Source organism: Microcaecilia unicolor, chromosome 3 (genome assembly GCF_901765095.1).
Source record: "Microcaecilia unicolor chromosome 3, aMicUni1.1, whole genome shotgun sequence".
Lineage (NCBI taxonomy): Eukaryota > Metazoa > Chordata > Amphibia > Gymnophiona > Siphonopidae > Microcaecilia > Microcaecilia unicolor.
In genome coordinates, this window is record NC_044033.1 from 212,621,583 (window position 1) to 212,641,098 (window position 19,516).

At 45.7% G+C, this 19,516-nt stretch overlaps 1 protein-coding gene across 1 annotated transcript; it reads left to right on the top strand.

Moving 5' to 3' along the window:
- The first annotated feature begins 14,893 nt into the window (after positions 1 to 14,893).
- Positions 14,894 to 18,111, top strand: LOC115464343 (toll-like receptor 13). Its single transcript, XM_030194732.1, has one exon. The coding sequence runs from the start codon at positions 14,894 to 14,896 to the stop codon at positions 17,747 to 17,749; it is 2,856 nt and encodes a 951-aa protein (XP_030050592.1). The 3' UTR covers positions 17,750 to 18,111.
- The last annotated feature ends 1,405 nt before the right edge of the window (positions 18,112 to 19,516 follow it).

Genomic DNA, 19,516 nt, shown 5'->3' on the forward strand with positions numbered 1-19,516 from the left:
ATCTTTCTTCATTCAATGTGTAATTAAACTCTGGAATTCGTTGCCAGAGAATGTAGTAAAAGCAGTTAGCTTAGCAGGGTTTAAAAAAGGTTTGGATGGCTTCCTAAAGGGATAGTCCGAAGACCATTATTAAGGTGGACTTGGGGAAAATCCACTGCTTAGTTCTGAGATAAGCAGCATAAAATGTATTGTACTTTTTGGGGATCTTGCTAGGTATTTGTAACCTGGATTGGCCATGGTTAGAAACAGGATGCTGGGCTGGATGGACCTTCGGTCTGTCCTAGTATGGTAATACTTATGTACCCCTGCGGTAACCCTACTGTGCCTTTGTAAAGGCACGATTGACATCGGATACTTTTCTTGTTGGCAAAGGAAATCAAAACTGCAATTCTTTAACTAATTAACAGGCACTTTACGTTCAAATGGTGACATTTAAAATGGTGAAATTAAAACGTTTATAAAAATATTACAATGTGGAAGCCCTTTGCCTCATTAGGCTCCTAATGTTCCTGTATTGTGGGGTTTTCTCCTTTCCTACTTCTCGTTTTAGTGATTACTACCTTCTTTCTTGGTATCAACCATTTCCCTTTTCCCTTTCCTGGGGGAGGGGAGGGTTTGAGATGGGAGGGTTTCTTCTTTTTTTTTTTTAATAAAAGTAAAAGATTGTTCTGTTTTATTCTGTCATTTTCTCTAGTGGACTGTATTTTTCTGCTTTGTGATTATATGCTGCTGTTTTTGTGTGATTTGTCAGTTGAATGCTTTTCCCTTGTATTGCTCTGTTGTTTTTCAATAAAAAAAAAACCTTGTTGAATTAAAACAACAATAAAAAAAAGATTAAAAGCAAACAACAATCGCTGAACTATTTGCAGAAACTTTGTCCTTTCTAAAACAATCTATTTCTTCCTTCATCCCATTCACGCCGGCTGGAAAACGTGCAACGTAGATGGATTTTTATGGTGACTGGTGCTTTTCGTAAAACAGAACTGACACCACAGGCAGCAAACACAGAAGCTTGGCGCATGTGCAAAAGAATTCCGTGGTAAGCTCGGCTCCTGTGCACATACACCTGGTAAAACCTAAGCGTGAAGCACGCATTGGCGTCTGTTTTCTGTGGCCTAAATATAAGCATTTTAAATTTTTTTTATTTTAGCATGGACACTTTAAATTTAAACACAGGAAACAGACACTAGCGCTTAAGGGGGTTGCAGGGGCTTCCTTCTGCTTCCAAAAGCAGTCAAAACCGGTAAATTTTGCAGAAAGAATCATGAGAAGCTTGAGAATCATGGGACATCCTCTCTCCCAACACCCTAACTCCTGCTCTGACCTGGCTTGACTGCATTTGCATGCTCTCTATGCTAAGGCCTGGCACACTTCTCATCTGCTGTGCAAGACCCCTCAGAGCATTCTGTGCAGGTGGATGTGGGTGCTGGTGAAGTGCTAATTTATTTGGATTTTGCTCACACCTTTTTCAGTAGTAGCTCAAGGTGAGCTACATTCAGGTACTCTGGATATTTCTATGTCCCAGGAGGGCTCACAATCTAAGTTTGTACCTGAGGCAATGGAGGGTTAAGTGACTTGCCCAAGATCACAAGGAGCAGCAGTGGGATTTGAACCAGCCACCTCTGGATTGCAAAACTGGTGCTCGCTCTAACCACTAGGCCACTCCGGCTTCTAGGCCCACGTTTTCAGTGTTAGCAAAAGAAAACAGACTACCACAAAACATTTTAATACATTGTGACTGTTTCCACACTCTAAATATTAACATTTTTGAGGGGGGGTGTCATGGGTGGAGAGTGGGCGTTTCTGTATTATCTGTGTTAGCACATTATGGTTAGTCTGCGCTAACCAGATAACGTAGAATTAACATCGGAGCAATTAGCGCCCCTAAATCGGAGGCAGTAAATGTTCCCGCCTTAATTTTATGTAGGTCTTGCGCTGATGAAAGCATTAGCACACAACCTGCAAATTTAAAAAAAGCCAAATAGAGTGTTGCATTAACTCTGGGCTTAGGGTGCAGGAAAATCCTGTCTTGGAGCACATTAAGCCCAGATTTCAGCACTTTTTAATAAAAAGCCTGTTTCTCCAAATTGTAATCATGAGGTCCAGTTGTTAGCACTGGAGGTCACAGTGTCAGATCAGTTGCATTCCGCAGTAGTCAATGAACTGCAGAAAATATGTAGATACAGTATCAAAGTAATGGCAGATCAGAGGAGTGGGGACAGCGTCCAGCCTCTACCAGCCTGCTGGTGGTGACATTAGAGGTGATAGGCTGCTATCAACTGAGCCCTCCAGTCCCCACTGTCCTTGAGATGATGCATCTTTGACCCTGTCCCCATTCCCTGAGCACTTCTGTTTCTGTATCTCTGTGTCCATCCCATGAACCCTCCAGTCCCCAGAGTCCTAGAGGTGACAGGCTCTGTACCTCCGTGTCCATCCCCTGAATCCTCCAGATCCTAGTGTCCTAGAGGTGACAGGCTCTGTATCTCCGTGTCCATCCCATGTCCCTCCATTCCCCAGTGTCTTACGGGTGAAAGACTCTGTATCCCTATGTCCATCCCCTGAGTCTCCAAGTCCCCAGTGTCTTAGAGGTAAGGGTCTCTCTGTCTCTGTGCCCATCCTCTGAGCCCTCCATCTCTAGTGCTATAATAGTGATATGTTCAATATCCTTGTGCCCACCCTGAGCCACTGTTTAACTAATCCAAATTCTCCATAACTCGAGGCAGTACAGCAGATGGTGCTGTAAATAATTCATTTCTAAGTTCTGTCCCCAAGGCTTCAGTGAGAGAACATTGACTTCATGACACCAAGGGTAATGATGTGAGGTTGAAGTACACAGGCTCTTTCTAATGGTATCACTTATTGTATAAGATGTCTCTTCTCAGACTGGTGGGTCATATGCATTCTATAAAGAAAATAGGTCCTCCGAGGGATGTATCTTATGAGATAAGAGCTGGCATCTCTCACTGGTTAGATGAACCTACCTAGTGTTGTTCAAAGTACTAGGTCAAAGTACTTACTGTAAGTAAAAGTAAAAATAAATGTATATTTTAATACTTAAGTAAAAGTACAGTGAAGAACACATTAAAAAATGTACTTAAGTGAAAGTAAAAGAGGTACTGCCTATAATACTTTTAGAGTAAAAAGTAAAAGTACAGTACCGCAACTTCATTGAATTCAACTATTGTTAGCGTTTTTATCCCAATAACTTTACTGATCTACAACTCAGTCCACTTTGCTTTTAGTAAAACTAAATTTTGAAAATGACTGTTACTCACATGAATGCACTTGTGAGTCATTAATCCAGCACTGCTTTAAAGGTGTTCAACAGCTGTACTGTGAGTTCCTTCAAATCAGACCAGGCTGAAAAAACTACTGATGTCTTCTGACAGGGTTTGCAGGCGTTGATCAAGGGAATCTCTGTGCGAAACACTTGACATCCGTAGAGCGAATATATTATCATCATCATGGCCATTATCTGAAATAGAAGTAGTACGGTGTAACTCATCACTTACCTCTTCATCTTCGTTATCATCGTCACACTGTCCAATTACAGAGAAGGCTTTCACAAAGTTGAAATCATTGCTGTTCTCACAATTTTTCGTCTGATGGGAAACTCTGTTTGAATATCTTTGAGAACTGATGCAAGAATGTCAAATGTATGGCAGTGGTGTACCAAGGGGGAGGCGGTGGGGGTGGTCCGCCCCGAGTGCACGCCGCTGGGGGGGGGTGCCGCGGCGCACGCCTGCTACTCCGAGTTCGCTAAACTTAGTTCGTTCGCTGCAGCTCCCTCTGCCCCGGATCAGGTTCCTGTTCCGGGGCAGAGGGAGCTGCAGCGAATGAACAAAGTTTAGCAAACTCGGAGGAGCAGGCGTGCGCCGCGGCACCCCCCCCAGTGGCGTGCACCCGGGGGGGGTGTCATTTCGCCGGAGGGGGGAGGTGTCATCTAGCGGGGGGGTGCTGCACCCAGGGGGGGGGCGCATTGGCGCTCCGCCCCGGGTGCCATCCAGGCCAGGAACGCCACTGATGTATGGGAACCCTTCAGTCTGAAGGCCAGACGAGCAGACCCTCCTCTCTAAAGACTCTATCAGACCAGTGGACAGTTACCCCAATGTAGAATTTGCCATGGGATGACCAGAAGTCTGTTGTGATAGACACATATGTCTGTTCACCAAGAATAGTAACCAGCTTCAGCTTCATCTCCACTTCAAGCTGACCCATCACTATTCAGTTTGGCTGAAGACCAGTAACCAATTAAGGGGTCCTTTTACTAAGGTGCGCCGAAAAATGGCTTGCGCTGGTGTAGATGCATGTATTGGGGGCGTGCAGGTCCATTTTTCAGCGTGCCTGCATCACCTCACCCACAGCCCCCTCTCCCCACCAGACTTTGATAATTACATTCAACAATTATGATCACTCCACATCACCCTGGGCAGATCAAGCTGCAGTTTTTTAAATTAATTTTTTATTGTATTTTAATTTCTAATATACTGCCTGCAAGTCATCGAAGTGGGATACATTCAGGTGAGTTGGCATTTCTCTGCCCCTGGAGTGTATACCTTCCATCTTTCTCCTGTTTTTTTCGACTCCACCAGAACTAGTGATACCCACTGATTTTTTGCCTTAATCCCCTCTACATATGTAGTCTGATCATTGCAAAAACTCTCAGCCAGCAGAGAGGAAGAGCCAGCCACAGAGCACACCAATTTTTATTTAGATTTTGCTCACACCTTTTTCAGTAGTAGCTCAAGGTGAGTTACATTCAGGTACACTGGATATTTCTCTGTCCCAGGAGAGCTCACAATCTAAGTTTGTACCTGAGGCAATAGAGAGTTAAGTGACTTGCCCAAGATCACAAGGAGCAGCAGTGGGATTTGAACCAGCCACCTCTGGATTGCAAGAGCGGTGTTCTAACCACTAGGCTACTCCTCCACTAGCAACATTCCATGTAGAATCTCAAATATATATATATTTGTTTGTTACATTTGTATCCCACATTTTCCCATTTAGATTTTGCTCACACCTTTTTCAGTAGTAGCTCAAGGTGAGTTACATTCAGGTACACTGGATATTTCTCTGTCCCAGGAGGGCTCACAATCTAAGTTTGTACAATTTGTTGCTTTATTACACTGACGGCGACAAATATTCTTAATGGATGATCTTAGCGAACACAAGAGACTCCTGATGCAGGCCTAGTCTGCCGAAACGCAGCTGTGTTGCGTCTTTATCATCCTTAATAAACATTTTTTTCTTCTGGTGCATCGTCCATTACATTTGAGTCATCTTTGCTGTTTTGTTCTACATTACTTACTTTTGCGGAGATTTTGTTTCTTCTGTGTATACTTTGAAAATCAATCTTACCGCATTGCCATGGCTATTTTCAGGCATTTTTACCCGCTGCGGTCAAAAGGGCCACAACGCCTGGCAAAGATGGGCAGCTGCTGCTAGCGCAGGGCTCTTTTTACCGTGGCTTAGTAAAAAGACCCCTCACTCTCTCCCCTATGGCCTTGTCCTCCCTGAATACTTTGACTCTGATGATCCCACTTACTCCCTCATAGGCTTCCTGCTTCTAATGTACCTGAAAATATTTTTAACTATGGAGGTTTTCTTTCTCTACAGGAAACCTCTTTGCAAATTCTCTTTTACCCTTCTTTATCAATACTCTCCCAATACTCTCCATCTAACTTCCCAGTGCTTATGCTACTTCCTGTTTTCTTCTTTCAGATCCTCGTTCCATTTTTTGAAAGAAGTTCTTTTGACTCACCTTTTAACCATGCTGGCCTGCCTTATGGTTTGAGTTTCCAGGGTGAAATGTTCTTCTCCCTATCCCTTACCGCTGCTTTGTAAAAGGCCCCCTATGATTCTATATCGCATTTCTCCTCTTTTTTTTTTTTTTAGTATTTTTTTGTCTTATTTATTTATTTTAGTATTTTAGAATTATGTCTGCAGCAGTGGCCAAAACAGCAAAGAGAACATTAGGAATTATCAGCAAAGGGATAGAGAATAGAGCAAAAAATATCATAGTGCCTCAGAATTGTTCCTTGGTGCTACTGTACCTTAAATATTGTGCACAATTCTGGTCGCCACATGGGGTTATCATATTTGGTCCCCCCAAAAAGAGGACACATGCCTCGCCCCCATAGCTGCTGAGAAGGGGGGCAGGGGGGACAAAATTCCCCGGGCCTCCAAGGGGGGCCCGGCGCCGCAGTCCCACCCGCCTTCCGTCATCGACCGTCTGCCCCCTGCATTGAAATCGCAGTCTCACCTCCATGAAAGCAGCACTGCAGGCAGCAGAATGCCTCCTTTTGGTCCTCCTTCCCTCCCTGTGTCCCGCCCTCGTCTGATGTAACTTCTGTGAGGGCGGGAAACAAGGAGGGAAGGAGGGCCGAAGGGAGGCGTTCTGCTGCCTGCAGCGCTGCCTTCACTGAGGTGAGACTGCAATTTCAATGCAGGGGGCCCGGCCAGGTGGCAGACGGAGGGGGGGAGTGGTGGCGGCGACCTCAGGGGGGGTGGAGGGGGGAGCGGTGGCGGCGACGATCTCGGGGGGGAGCGGTGGTGACCTCGGGGTGGGGGGCGGAGTGGCAGCAGCAACCTCGTGGGGCGGGGCGGCGAGGGTGGCAGGGGCAGGGCCCCGGGCCCGGCTCGCCCCTGCCACACCCCTGCCCCCTTTCACACACCTCACCCTGCCCCGTCATATATCATCCCACCCCTTTCACCCCCCCCCGTCACACCCCCCTAAGGGTGTCCTATCCTCCCCTACCCTTACTCTACTGCCCTGGTGGTCTAGCGACCTCTTCGGGGCAGGAAAGAGCCCTGCATTCTGTTCCTCTTGCAATGCTGATGGTCCCGCCGCCGATTCAAAATGGCTGCCAAGAGTTGAAGCTTGGAGAAGAGATGGCTGATGAGTGATATAGTAACATAGTAGATGACGGCAGAAAAAGACCTGCACGGTCCATCCAGTCTGCCCAAGAAATGTGCCACTTTTTTGTGTATACCTTACCTTGATTTGTACCTGTCTTTTTCAGGGCACAGACCGTACAAGTCTGCCCAGCACTATTCCCGCCTCCCACCATCGGCTCTGGCACAGACCGTATAAGTCTGCCCAGCACTATCCCCGCCTCCCAACCACCAGCCCCGCCTCCCACTACCGGCTCTGTTATCCAATCTCGGCTAAGCTCCTGAGGATCCATTTCTTCTGAACAGGATTCCTTTATGTTTATCTCACGCATGTTTGAATTCCGTTACCGTTTTCATCTCCACCACCTCCCGCGGGAGGGCATTCCAAGCATCCACCACTCTCTCCGTGAGAAAATACTTCCTGACATTTTTCTTCAGTCTGCCCCCTTCAATCTCATTTCATGTCCTCTCGTTCTACCGCCTTCATATCTCCGGAAAAGGTTCGTTTGCGGATTAATACCTTTCAAATATTTGAACGTCTGTATCATATCACCCCTGTTTCTCCTTTCCTCCAGGGTATACATGTTCAGCTCAGCAAGTCTCTCCTCATACGTCTTGTATTCTCGTAGTTTTTCTTTGCACCGCTTCGATTCTTTTTACATCCTTAGCAAGATACAGCCTCCAAAACTGAACACAATACTCCAGATGGGGCCTCACCAACAACTTATAAGTACATAAGTAATGCCATACTGGGAAAAGACCAAAGGTCCATCGAGCCCAGCATCCTGTCCACGACAGCGGCCAATCCAGGCCAAGGGCACCTGGCAAGCTTCCCAAATGTACAAACATTCTATACATGTTATTCCTGGAATTTTGGATTTTTATACAGGGGCATCAACACTCCCTTTCTTCTGCTGGTCACACCTCTCTCTATACAGCCCAACAACCTTCTAGCCACGGCCACCGCCTTGTCACACTGTTTCGTCACTTTCAAATCCTCAGATACTATCACCCCAAGATCCCTCTCCCCGTCCGTACCTATCAGACTCTCGCCGCCTAACACATACATCTCCCATGGATTTCTATTCCCTAAGTGCATCACTTTGCATTTCTTGGCATTGAATTTTAATTGCCATACCTTAGACCAGTCTTCTAGTTTCTTCAGATCCTTTTTCATGTTTTCCACTCCCTTCGGGGTGTCCACTCTGTTACAGATCTTAGTATCATCCGCAAATAGGCAAACTTTACCTTCTAGCCCTTCGGCAAGGTCACTCACAAATATATTGAACAGAATCGGCCCCAGCACCGATCCTTGAGGCACTCCACTACTCACCTTTCCCTCCTCCGAGCGAACTCCATTCACCACCACCCTCTGGCGTCTGTCCGTCAACCAGTTCCTAATCCAGTTCACCACTTCGGGTCCCATCTGCAGCCCATCCAGTTTATTTAAAAGCCTTCTGTGGGGAACCGTGTCAAAAGCTTTGCTGAAATCTAAGTAGATTACGTCCATAGCTCGTCCCTGATTCAATTCTCCTATCACCCAATCAAAGAACTCAATTAGATTCGTTTGGCACGATTTCCCTTTGGTAAAACCATGTTGTCTCGGATCTTGCAACTTATTGGCTTCCAGGAAATTCACTATCCTTTCCTTCAGCATCGCTTCCATTACTTTTCCAATAACCGAAGTGAGGCTTACCGGCCTGTAGTTTCCAGCTTCTTCCCTATCACCACTTTTGTGAAGAGGGACCACCTCCGCCGTTCTCCAATCCCTCGGAACCTCTCCCGTCTCCAAGGATTTATTAAGCAAATCTTTAAGAGGACCCGCCAGAACTCTCTGAGCTTCCTCAATATCCTGGGGTGGATCCCGTCCGGTCCCATGGCTTTGTTTACCTTTAGCTTTACAAGTTGTTCATACACATTCTCTTCTGTTAATGATGCTGTATCCGCTCCATTTCATTTGTACTTTTTCCAGTCCATCACAGTCCTGCTCCAGGATTTTCTTCTGTGAAAACAGAACAAAAGTATCTATTTAGCAAATTTGCTTTTTCTTCATCATTTTCCACATAGCGGTTCACAGTATCTTTTAGTCTCACAATTCCCTTTTTAGTCATTCTCCTTTCACTAATATACCTGAAGAAATTTTATCACCCCTCCTTACATTTCTAGCCATTTGTTCTTCCGCTTGCGCTTTTGCCAGTCGTATCTCTCTCTTGGCTTCTTTCAGTTTCATCCGGTATTCCTCCATGTGTTCCTTTTCTTGAGTTTTTCTGTGTTTCTGGAACACCAACTCTTTAGCCTTTATTTTCTCAGCCACTTGCTTGGAGAGCCAAATCGGTTTCCTTTTTCTCTTGCTTTTATTTACTTTCCTTACATAAAGGTTCGTGGCCCTATTTATAGCTTCTTTCAGCCTGGGCCACTGTGCTTCCACTTCTCGTACTTCCTCCCAGCCCATCATCTCCTTCCTCAGGTATTCCCCCATTTTACTAAAATCAGCACGCTTGAAATCCAGGACTTTGAGTTTTGAGTGGCCGCTCTCCACTTTAGCTGTTATATCAAACCAAACCGTTTGATGGTCACTGCTGCCCAGGTGGGCACCCACTCGGACATTTGACACGCTATCCCCATTTGTGAGCACCAGATCCAGAGTCACTCCCTCCCTCATGGGTTCCGTCACCATTTGTCTGAGCAAAACACTTTGGAAAGCATCCACGATCCCTCTACTTCTTTCCGATTCCGCAGACGGAACCTTCCAATCTACATCCAGCAGATTGAAATCTCCCAGCAACAGCACCTCTCTCTTCTTTCCTAACTTTTGAATATCCGCGATTAGATCCCTATCTAGTTCCTCCAGTTGTGTCGGGGGTCTGTAGACAACACCCACGTGGATATGACAATTGTCTGTAAACTCCTGAGTGATCTATTTCGCAAGTGGCTAATAATTTTTCTTTTCCATAAATTTCTGCCATGCCTTTTGACATCAGAACAGATAACAGCTACCTTAGCTTCCGGAAGAGGCTAAAAACCTTCCCAAAGACTGTTCCCAAACCTTCTTGAAGTCTGCCTCCTCATATCATCCAATAGAATGTCCTAAAATGTCCTTTTGTCTCATGCATATACTTTAACATTTTTTGCTTCTGTTACATCTAGAATGTAAACCGTACTGAACCTTGATAAGGGGATATCAGCGGTATACAAGCACTAATTTGAATTTTAGTATTGTTTTTTTCATAATTGTTTTTATAGTTCTATTCATTGAACATGTAATGCATTTCTCTGATGAAACATAATTTTATATACATGTTTTTGTTACTTTACTTAAAAAAAAAAACCAATAAGATTTAAACGAGAAAAAAAAGTACCATATTAGGCAATAACTTTTTTACTTTCACTTCAGTAAATGTTGTGATGCGTTCTTCACTGTACTTTTACTTAAGTATTGAAATATACATTGATTTTTACTTTTACTTAAGTACTTTGACCTAGTACTTTGAACAACACTGAAGATTACTTCAGAGTTCAGAACATAAGCATCACCATTTTGGGACAGACCAGAGGTCCATCAAGCCCAGTAACAGCAGTGGCCAATCCGGGTCACAAGTACCTGGCGAGATCCCAAATGAGTAAAACAGATTTTATGCTGTTGATCCCAGAAAGAAGCTGTGGATTTTCCCCAAGTCCATCTTAATAATGGTTTATGGACTTTTAAGAACTTGTCTTAGGGCCTTGTTTACTAAGCCATGCTAGAGACGCAGTAAAGTTTTTAGCATGTGCTAAACACTAGAGACACTCATACAAATATATGGGTTTTCTCTAGCATTTATTTATTTATTAGGATTTATTTACCGCCTTTTTGAAGGAATTCACTCAAGGCGGTGTACAGTACGAATAAATCAAACATGACATTGACAATTACAGCAGTAAAAACATTCAAATAGCAATACAAAGTATGGCGTGGAGGGGCAATTTCGAAAGGGATGTCCATGTTTTGATATGGCCGTCATCGCAAAACGTCCCAACCCAGGGGCGGGGAAACCCGTATTTTCAAAACAAGATGGACGTCCATCTTTTGTTTCAAAAATACTGTCAGGGACGCCCAAATCCTGAAATTTGGTCGTCCTTAGAGATGGTCATCTCTAGAATTGGTCGTTTCTGATTTTCGGCGATAATGGAAACCAAGAACATCCATCTCAGAAACAACCAAATGCAAGCCATTTGGTTGTGGGAGGAGCCAGCATTTGTAGTGCACTGGTCCCCCTGACATGCCAGGACACCAACTGGGCACCCTAGGGGGCACTGCAGTGGACTTCAGAAATTGCTCCCAGGTACATAGCTCCCTTAACTTGTGTGCTGAACCCCCCCCCCAAAAAAAAACCACTACCCCCAACTGTACACCATTACCATAGCCCTTATGGGTGAAGGGGGGCACCTAGATATGGGTACAGTGTGTTTCTGGTGGGTTTTGGAAGGCTCGCTGTTTCCTCCACAAACGTAACAGGTAGGGGGGATGGGCCTGGGTCCGCCTGCCTGAAGTACACTACACCCATTAAAACTGCTCCAGGTACCTGCATACTGCTGTGATGGACCTGAGTATGACATCTGAGGCTGGTATAGAGGCTGGCAATCAATATTTTTAAAGATGTTTTTTGAGGGTGGGAGGGAGTTAGTGACCACAGGAGGAGTAAGGGGAGGTCATCCCCGATTCTCTCCGGTGGTGATCTGGTCATTTTGGGCACCTTTTTGTGCCTTGGTCGTAAGAAAAACAGGAGCAGGTAAAGTCGTCCAAGTGCTCGTCAAGGACACCCTTTTGTTTCCATTATGGATTGAGGACGTCCATGTGTTAGTGTTAGGCACGCCCAAGTCCCGCCTTCGCTACGCCTCCGACATGCCCCCTTGAACTTTGGCCGTCCCTGTGACGGAAAGCAGTTGGGGATGTCCAAAATCGACTTTCTATTATAGTGATTTGGACGACCCTGTGAGAAGGACGTCCATCTTCTGATTTATGTCAAAAGATGGGCGTCCTTCTCTTTTGAAAATGAGCCCAATAGTATACTACTTACAATGTCAACATAATATGTAATAGAACATTATAATTGATAGTGAAGGGTAAAGCAAAGATGGAACATATAGCTAGGTAAGAGAGTAAGAAGAGTTAGAAAGTAAGGTGAGACTGATTTAAAGAAAGTTGCACGAGGTCAGAGAGATGGTTAAATATTATCTCAGCTAGGGTAGGAATTGATAAATAATAAACTGATACCTCCATTTTTGGGCCCTTTGTTGGCCCAAAAACCTTGTTTTATATTCAAGTATATACGGTATTACTAACTTAATATAATCATAACAGTGCAAATAAGTATCATCTTTGTATTTGATATACTGTATTTTGCATCGTGCTTTACAAGCCTGCAGAAAAGTAATCCTATATAATAATTTGCACTTTCACTGTTGTACATCTGGATGCCTAGGTTCGTAACATCCATAAGCACTCATTGCCCCGCCCTTGCGTCAAAATGTAATGACGTCAGAGGGCGGAACAGTTAGAGGGAAGGGAAGCCAGCGCCAGCCAGCCAGAGAACGTTCAGGTACAAATCGAGGGGAGGAGAGAATCGCAAGGGAAGGGAGGGAGGGAAGGGAAGGGAAGGAGAGGGGAGGGCAGGGCAGAGGAGAGGAGAATGGATGGAATGGGATGGGAGGACAGTAGAGGAGTTAATCACGGGACATCGAGGGGAGGGAAGAAGGAAAGGGAAGGGGAGGGCAGGGCAGGGCAGAGGAGAATTGATGGACATGGATGGGATGGGAGGACAGTAAAGGAGAGAATCACGGGACAGGGATGGGAGGGCAGGGAAGAGGAGAATCGCTGGACATGGAGGGGAGGGAAGAACCGCTGGACATGGAGGGGAGGGCAGGGGGGAAAGAGAAAAGAAAGTTTACATGACAGCCTTCCTAGGGCCCGTTTCATTGTTGAGGAAACGGGCATGGTTCCACTAGTTTATAAACAAAATGTGATGCTTGTTTTAAATGGTATTGGCGCTGATCTGAGGCAAGCTTGTTATTTGCTGCACTAGGGCCCTCTGAGCCTGCAAACGTGGCTGTTAGTCCAGCGTTAATGGTCTCCTAGCACCCCTGTTTGCTTCTGAGCATCAGGGCCAGACAGGAAACTCCCTCCCACAGCCAGATGCTCAAAACTCCAGCGCTGTATAAAACAGCACTGGAGTTTTACCGCCACAACAGCGCCGAGGAAGTACTTCTTCATGCTCAACACTAATTTTTAGCATGCACTAACAGGGTTGATGGTAGGGTCTCTGGTGCCCCCTGCAAACTATCAATTGGCACCCCCCCCCCCCCCCCCGGTCCAGCATCTCCTTTCTTTCTCCTCCCTTCCCCCTTTTTCAGCCCAGTGCCTTAAAAGGTGAAGAAAAAAAGGTGTTTTTTTTTAAATTTTTTTACTTGACAGCTTTTTAATTTATTTGAAAGCTTCCCATATGTAGATATAAATATCATTAAACAAAACTGAATATCACTAAAACTGCTTTAAAAATATGATTGTAGCTGGTGAAAACAGCACTAATAAAGGCTGTATTTTGTGCTCATTTTTCTACACTGTTCTGTGCAATACAGTACCACATGGCCAAATTTCAGTGAGGATGTCCTGTTTACTGATGGGTTCATCTTAACTGTTGTTGTAATCTGCCTTGGGAAGCCTGGTGTTAGAAAGATTGGAAGTAAAATTAAATTCTTCTTTCATTGGGGCACATGCATGTTCATCTCATTTCTTTTGTACAAATGCATTATTCTGTTTTGAGCGTGTTTCAGGGACAAGTGGTTTTCATACGTCAAAATAATAAAAAAATATATTTTCTTTCATGTAGATCTCTCATTTGTTTTAACATAACTAAATGGGCTTTAAGCCCCTAATGCAGTCCATTGGTTTCCTTACATTTTGTCCTTGTGATGACTTATACATTACCAGAACCTGCCCCCCCCCCCACACTGTAATGCCACCACCCCCCTTCCAGCCTACTAGAGTTCTACCTTGCCACCCACCCTGGTATGGTGGCTTCTGCAGCTGCAGGAAAGAATCCTATTCTTTCCTGTCCGCTGCCGCTACTCTGTCTCCGGCGCTCTCCACTTTTCTCTCCTGTGCTGCGGGCGCTGCAGCAGTGTTTTCCTAAAATGGCTGCTGAGACTTTCGGTAGCCATTTTTAAAATATGGCGGGGCCATCCACGGCACAGAAAAGTGGAGAGCGCCGGAGACGGAGTAGCGGCAGTGGGCAGGAAAGAGTAGGATTCTTTCCTGCCCCTGCAGCCACAGAGACCACTACACCACCAGGGCAGATGGCAAGGTAGTAGTACGTGGGAGGGGGATGGCAGCATTGCTGTGGCGGTGGGGGGAGGGTAAGCAAGGCAGTCTCTGGTGCCTCCCTGCCATGCATACCCTGCTTATCGCGTTCCACCGGCCCTGTGCACTAAAAACGCTAGCACACCTTAGTAAACAGGGCCCTAAACCTTTCATAAACCCTGCTAAGCTAACCACTTTTACCACATTCTCGGGCAACAATTTCCAGAGTCACATTGGGTGAAGAAGTATTTTCTATGATTTATTTTAAAGTTACTACTTAGTAGCATCATTGGGTGCACCCTAGTCCTTGGATTGTTGGAAAAAGCAAGCGATTCACATCTACCTGTCCCACTCCACTCGGTATTTCATAGACCTGGATGCTGCCTCTGGTCTCATCTCTCCCTAAACACACTCCCAGATCAATAGACACATACACACATCTTAACATAGCTTACTAGCCTGCAAAGCCCTGCATCATTCCCCTCCCCAGATCTCAGCATCCTTGTAGTTAGTCTAATGACACAAACCCATTTCCTTCCTTGTTCAATCCATTTCTTCTCTCACTTCTGTATTTACCCACTAGCACAAACAATGAAGAAATAGTGGAATTAAACATAGCATGAAGACTGAGGTAACTGAAGCTGACAGCTCATTCTTCATGATATGGCTGTGGAGGTTACTGCTTCACTTTGTGTCTTTCTTGGCTGTTTCATGGCATTCTCCAGTGCTTTGGTGACCACCAGCTGTGACATCTTCCAGCAGGACCTGCCAGGCTTGGATGGAGCTCTGCACACCTCCTGCCCCAGCCTCCCTACCATAGGCTCAGGGCTCCTGGCTAGATGCACTAATGTAAATCACTTGGAAATTGCTCTAAAGGAGGTGCCAAGAAACGTAGAAACATTGTGTTTCATTGGGTTGTCGGTGAAGAACATCTCTGAAGGCATCTTTTTGGGTTTGGACAATCTCACAGCCCTGTACCTACAAGGCAGCTTCTTTGTTTGGGGAGGAGCTTTCCGTGAACTCATTAGTCTGAGGTATTTGGTGATTATGGGAGGATGGAACATCTATAACTATGTAAAACTGGACAATGGAGTCTTTCAAGGGCTGGAGGCTTTGACCCACCTCAAACTGGATAAGGTCTTTATTGATGTCACCATTCAGCCCAATGTATTCAAGCCACTGAAGGCTCTCCAAGCTGCATTCTTCTTTCAGAATGAAATCCATAGGTTGTACTTTTTAACCAGAACTTTGGCATCCCTCACAGCACTGGAGATCCTAGTAGTGAATAGGAATGGCATCCTTGCCACCAGAGAGGGAGATTGTATTGAGTCCCAGACTCCTTCACAACCTATGGGGTTCTCCCCAGTCATTTCCACCCTAGACTTAACCAGCAATGGCCTACATAAAGTGGAGTATGGCTCCTTATGCAACTTCAAGCACCTCAAAGTCTTCAAGGTAGATGCCACTTTTCTGAAAGTGGAGGAGCTTCTCCAGTCTGGGATTGAAGAGGTTGAGGCCCTGTCTCTGAATGCCATGAAAAATATTGATTATATCAGCATGCTGAATGTCTGCAAGGTGGTGGAACATCTCAAGGTGAGGAACCTGACTGCAGCCCAAAATTTCATTGGGCAAATTGACCCCAAGTCCTTGGAAGGATGCTCTGGCCTGCTATCCCTCAACTTGTCAGACAATATTTTGCGAAGTTTCTCTGGCCACCTGGTGCAGAAACTGCCAAGCATTATGTTTCTACTTCTGTCTCACAACAAGATAAAGACTCTGGATCTGTGTCAGTCTGGATCAGGCTCTGTCCTTCTCAGAAACCTCATCCACCTGGATCTCTCCCTCAATCGGATTACTGACCTTGGCACCCAGCAGCTCTCCTGTGTCCCTGCCCTGCTCTCCTTGGACCTAAGCTCAAATCACATTGTGGACCTCAAAAACAGTGCGTTCCTGGGTCTAGACAGATTAGAAGTCCTAAATCTGGAATCCAATGGGCTTTTCATACTAGAGAACTTCTACTTTGAGCATCTTCCAACCCTCAAGGTCCTGGGCCTGAAAGGTAACCAGCTAAAGAACCACAACCAGTCCTTTAATGTTCTGACCCAGTTAGAAGAACTCTCCTTAAGCTTTGAAGACATGGGGACATTTTATGCTCCACACCCTCACTTGACCAAGCTCCAACTAGAGGGCTACAACATTGAAACTGGATGCTTGCAGAACTGTAGCACAATGAAGAAGGTAGAAATAAAGGCTCCCCTGGTACATATCAGCACCTGCAAATCATCTCCCTTTGTATCAGTGATGGAGCTTCATCTAGAAGACAACCATGAAGTTATTTGCTTACCATTGGGAACCACTGACTGCTATACAAAGGGACTCCGATCTTTTCCTAATGTGCAGAGGGTACTTTACAGCTCCTCTGCAGAATTGCCCCTCACCAAGGTATCCAGCCCCTTGAAAGACACCCTATCTTATCTCCCCAACCTCCGCCACCTCCACCTCATAAACCTGAGAAAGGACTTTGAGAATGGTTTCCTCATCCCAGACCTGCTCTTTCATAACCTTACAAGCCTTTCAAGCCTTATCTTGGAGGACTCTGGCATTGAACACTTCTCATCCTCCATCTTTTCAGACCTTAGCTCCCTCGAGCTCTTGATCATCAAATCCCAGGAGATGAAGACCTTGCAGGAGGGATTGTTTGATGGTATGGATAGGCTGAAATACCTCTACCTGACGGATGTCCATCTGGATTGTAGTTGTGACCAAGCATGGATTAGTGGCTGGTTGGCCACCCACACCAAAGTCAGAAGTCCTAAAACAAATGCCATTAACTGCTCCCTTGGCTCCTTGAAGATGAATTGGCTGAACTTCCTTGAGAAGCACTGCAGCCCCCAGTATCAGTACTACTTATTCATTGGAACATTCTCTTTCCATGCTATCTTCATCCTGGCTGCCCTCCTGTACCATAAAGTCCGCTTGTACCTCCGCTACCTGCTGCATATGCTGAGAACTTGGTGGAACTATCGAGGCAGGCGGGATGGACGCCAGTGCTATGACTTTGATGCCTTTGTTTCCTATAGCAGCCACGATGAATGCTGGGTGGTTAATGAGTTCCTACCCAACCTGGAAGAGCAGGGGCCACCGTTCTTCAAGGTCTGTCTACACGGCAGGGACTTTGAACTAGGAAAGGACATTCTAGATAACATCGTGGACAGCATTTACCGTAGCCGCCGGACCATCTGCCTGGTCAGCCACCACTTTCTCCGAAGCCACTGGTGTTCCATGGAGATGCGCATGGCCACCTACCGCCTCATTGCTGAGAGGGAGAATACGCTAATCATAGTCTTTCTAGAGAAAATATCCACGAGGAGACTCTCCCGCTACCACCAGATGGCCCGGCTTGTCAAGAAGAAGACCTACCTAGAATGGACAGAGGATGTGCAAGAGCAACCCCTATTCTGGGCCCGACTTCGTAAGGCCATTGGAGAGGATGAGGTTCAAGAGGTTGTGGATGAGTAAGGTTGGGTAATCAAATTCTTGGATGAAAACATCTAGAACACCATAACTGTGTTAAGCATACGAGTTCCAGGAACAGATAGATCTAGAAAATGATGACTCATTACATAAGACAGACTGAACTTGTCCTGGCTTTGACCCCATTGCATGCTAGGAGATGTAGCTGTCAGGCTTGAACTCCATGCATACAGTGATAAAAAGCTAGGACTGGTTCAGCAGTGGCGTAGCCATAGGTGGGCAGGGTCATTTCAGACCCACCCAGTGGCGATGCACACATTGTTGGTGTAGCTGGCGGGAATTCCCAGGCCCCTCCAGCTGGAAAGTACTTTCTGGAATCCCCTGAGCAGTCTCATCCCTGCGGCAGTCAGCAACGCGTTTCCAGCTGCCGATGCCAACACTCCTCCCTACCTCCCGTACATGCTCAGTTCAATTGGTATCCTGTGCATATGTACACGGGGGATGCTGGTTGAACTGAACATGCATGGGGGGGGGGGGGCAGTGCCAATGTCGGTGGCTGGAAACGCACTGCTGACTGCTGTGGGGATGAGACTGCTCGGGCTTTGGGGGACTCCAGAAAGGACTCTTCAGCTGGCAGGGGCTGGGGATTCCCACCAGCCAAGGTATTCATCTTTACTGCTTCGGGGGGGGGGGGGGGTGAGGGCAGAGAAGAAATGTGTGGGTCATGCCCACCTAGTCCACCCCTAGACCCATCCAAAAATTGAAGTCTGGCTATGCTACTGAATGACATGGAGTCTACAGTACACTCTATGTGAGTAGCATTGCCAATGAGCTCAGTGCATGGAGAGAAATGTAATTCCTACTTTTCAAAGGTAAATCAGAACTGCAGCTCTAAACTGGGACTAGATCGACCTGTTTGGGTTGACCTGGGTGAGGTGGCAACCTATCAGCAAAAAGTACATAACATGGACGATGTAACTCCTGTGGCCATCTTAGACTTGGAGAATCCCAGAGTCTTTTCAGTTCTGGCCCCCGTATTGGGATGAGAGTAGAACAGGGCTGGCTTAACCGTTAGGCGAGACTAGGCAGGGTATCTAGGGTGGCAGCTTCTGAGGGGTGTCAAAAACAGTAGCAGTCAAAGCAAAACGATAGGTCCTGATGAAAACAGCACTCTGGCACTATGTAAGCCACATTGAGCCTACAAATAGGTGGAAAAATGTGGGATACTAATGTAACAAATAAATAAATAAACATTTTTTTTTTAATCTAGAGGGAGAGTGAGCAAAAAGCAAAAGTTTATATTTAAAAGAATAATGTCTGATTATGCATTTTGTTGAGTTTAAGAACATATGAGTAGCCATACTAGATCAGGCCAATGGTCCATCTAGTCCAGTATCCTGTTTTCCAAACAGTGTCCAAGCCAGGTCACAAGTACCTGGCAGAAACCCAAATTGTGGCAACATTCCAGAACCCCAAAGAGTAACAAGATTCCGGAATCCAATACTACAAATCCCAGGGCAAGCAGTTGCTTCTCATGTCTGTCTCAGTAGCAGACTATGGATTTTTCCTCCAGGAATTTGTCCAAACCTTTTTTTAAACCCAGATATACTCATCGCTGTTACCACATCCTCCAGCAAAGAGTTCCAGAGCTTACTTATTCGTTGAGTGAAAAAATAATTCCTCTTATTTGTTTTAAAGGTATTTCCATGTAACTTCTTCAAGTGTCCCCTAGTCTTTGTACTTTTGGAACGAGTAAAATATTGATTTAATTCTATTCTACACCACTCAGGTTTTGTAGACTTCCTAGATGAG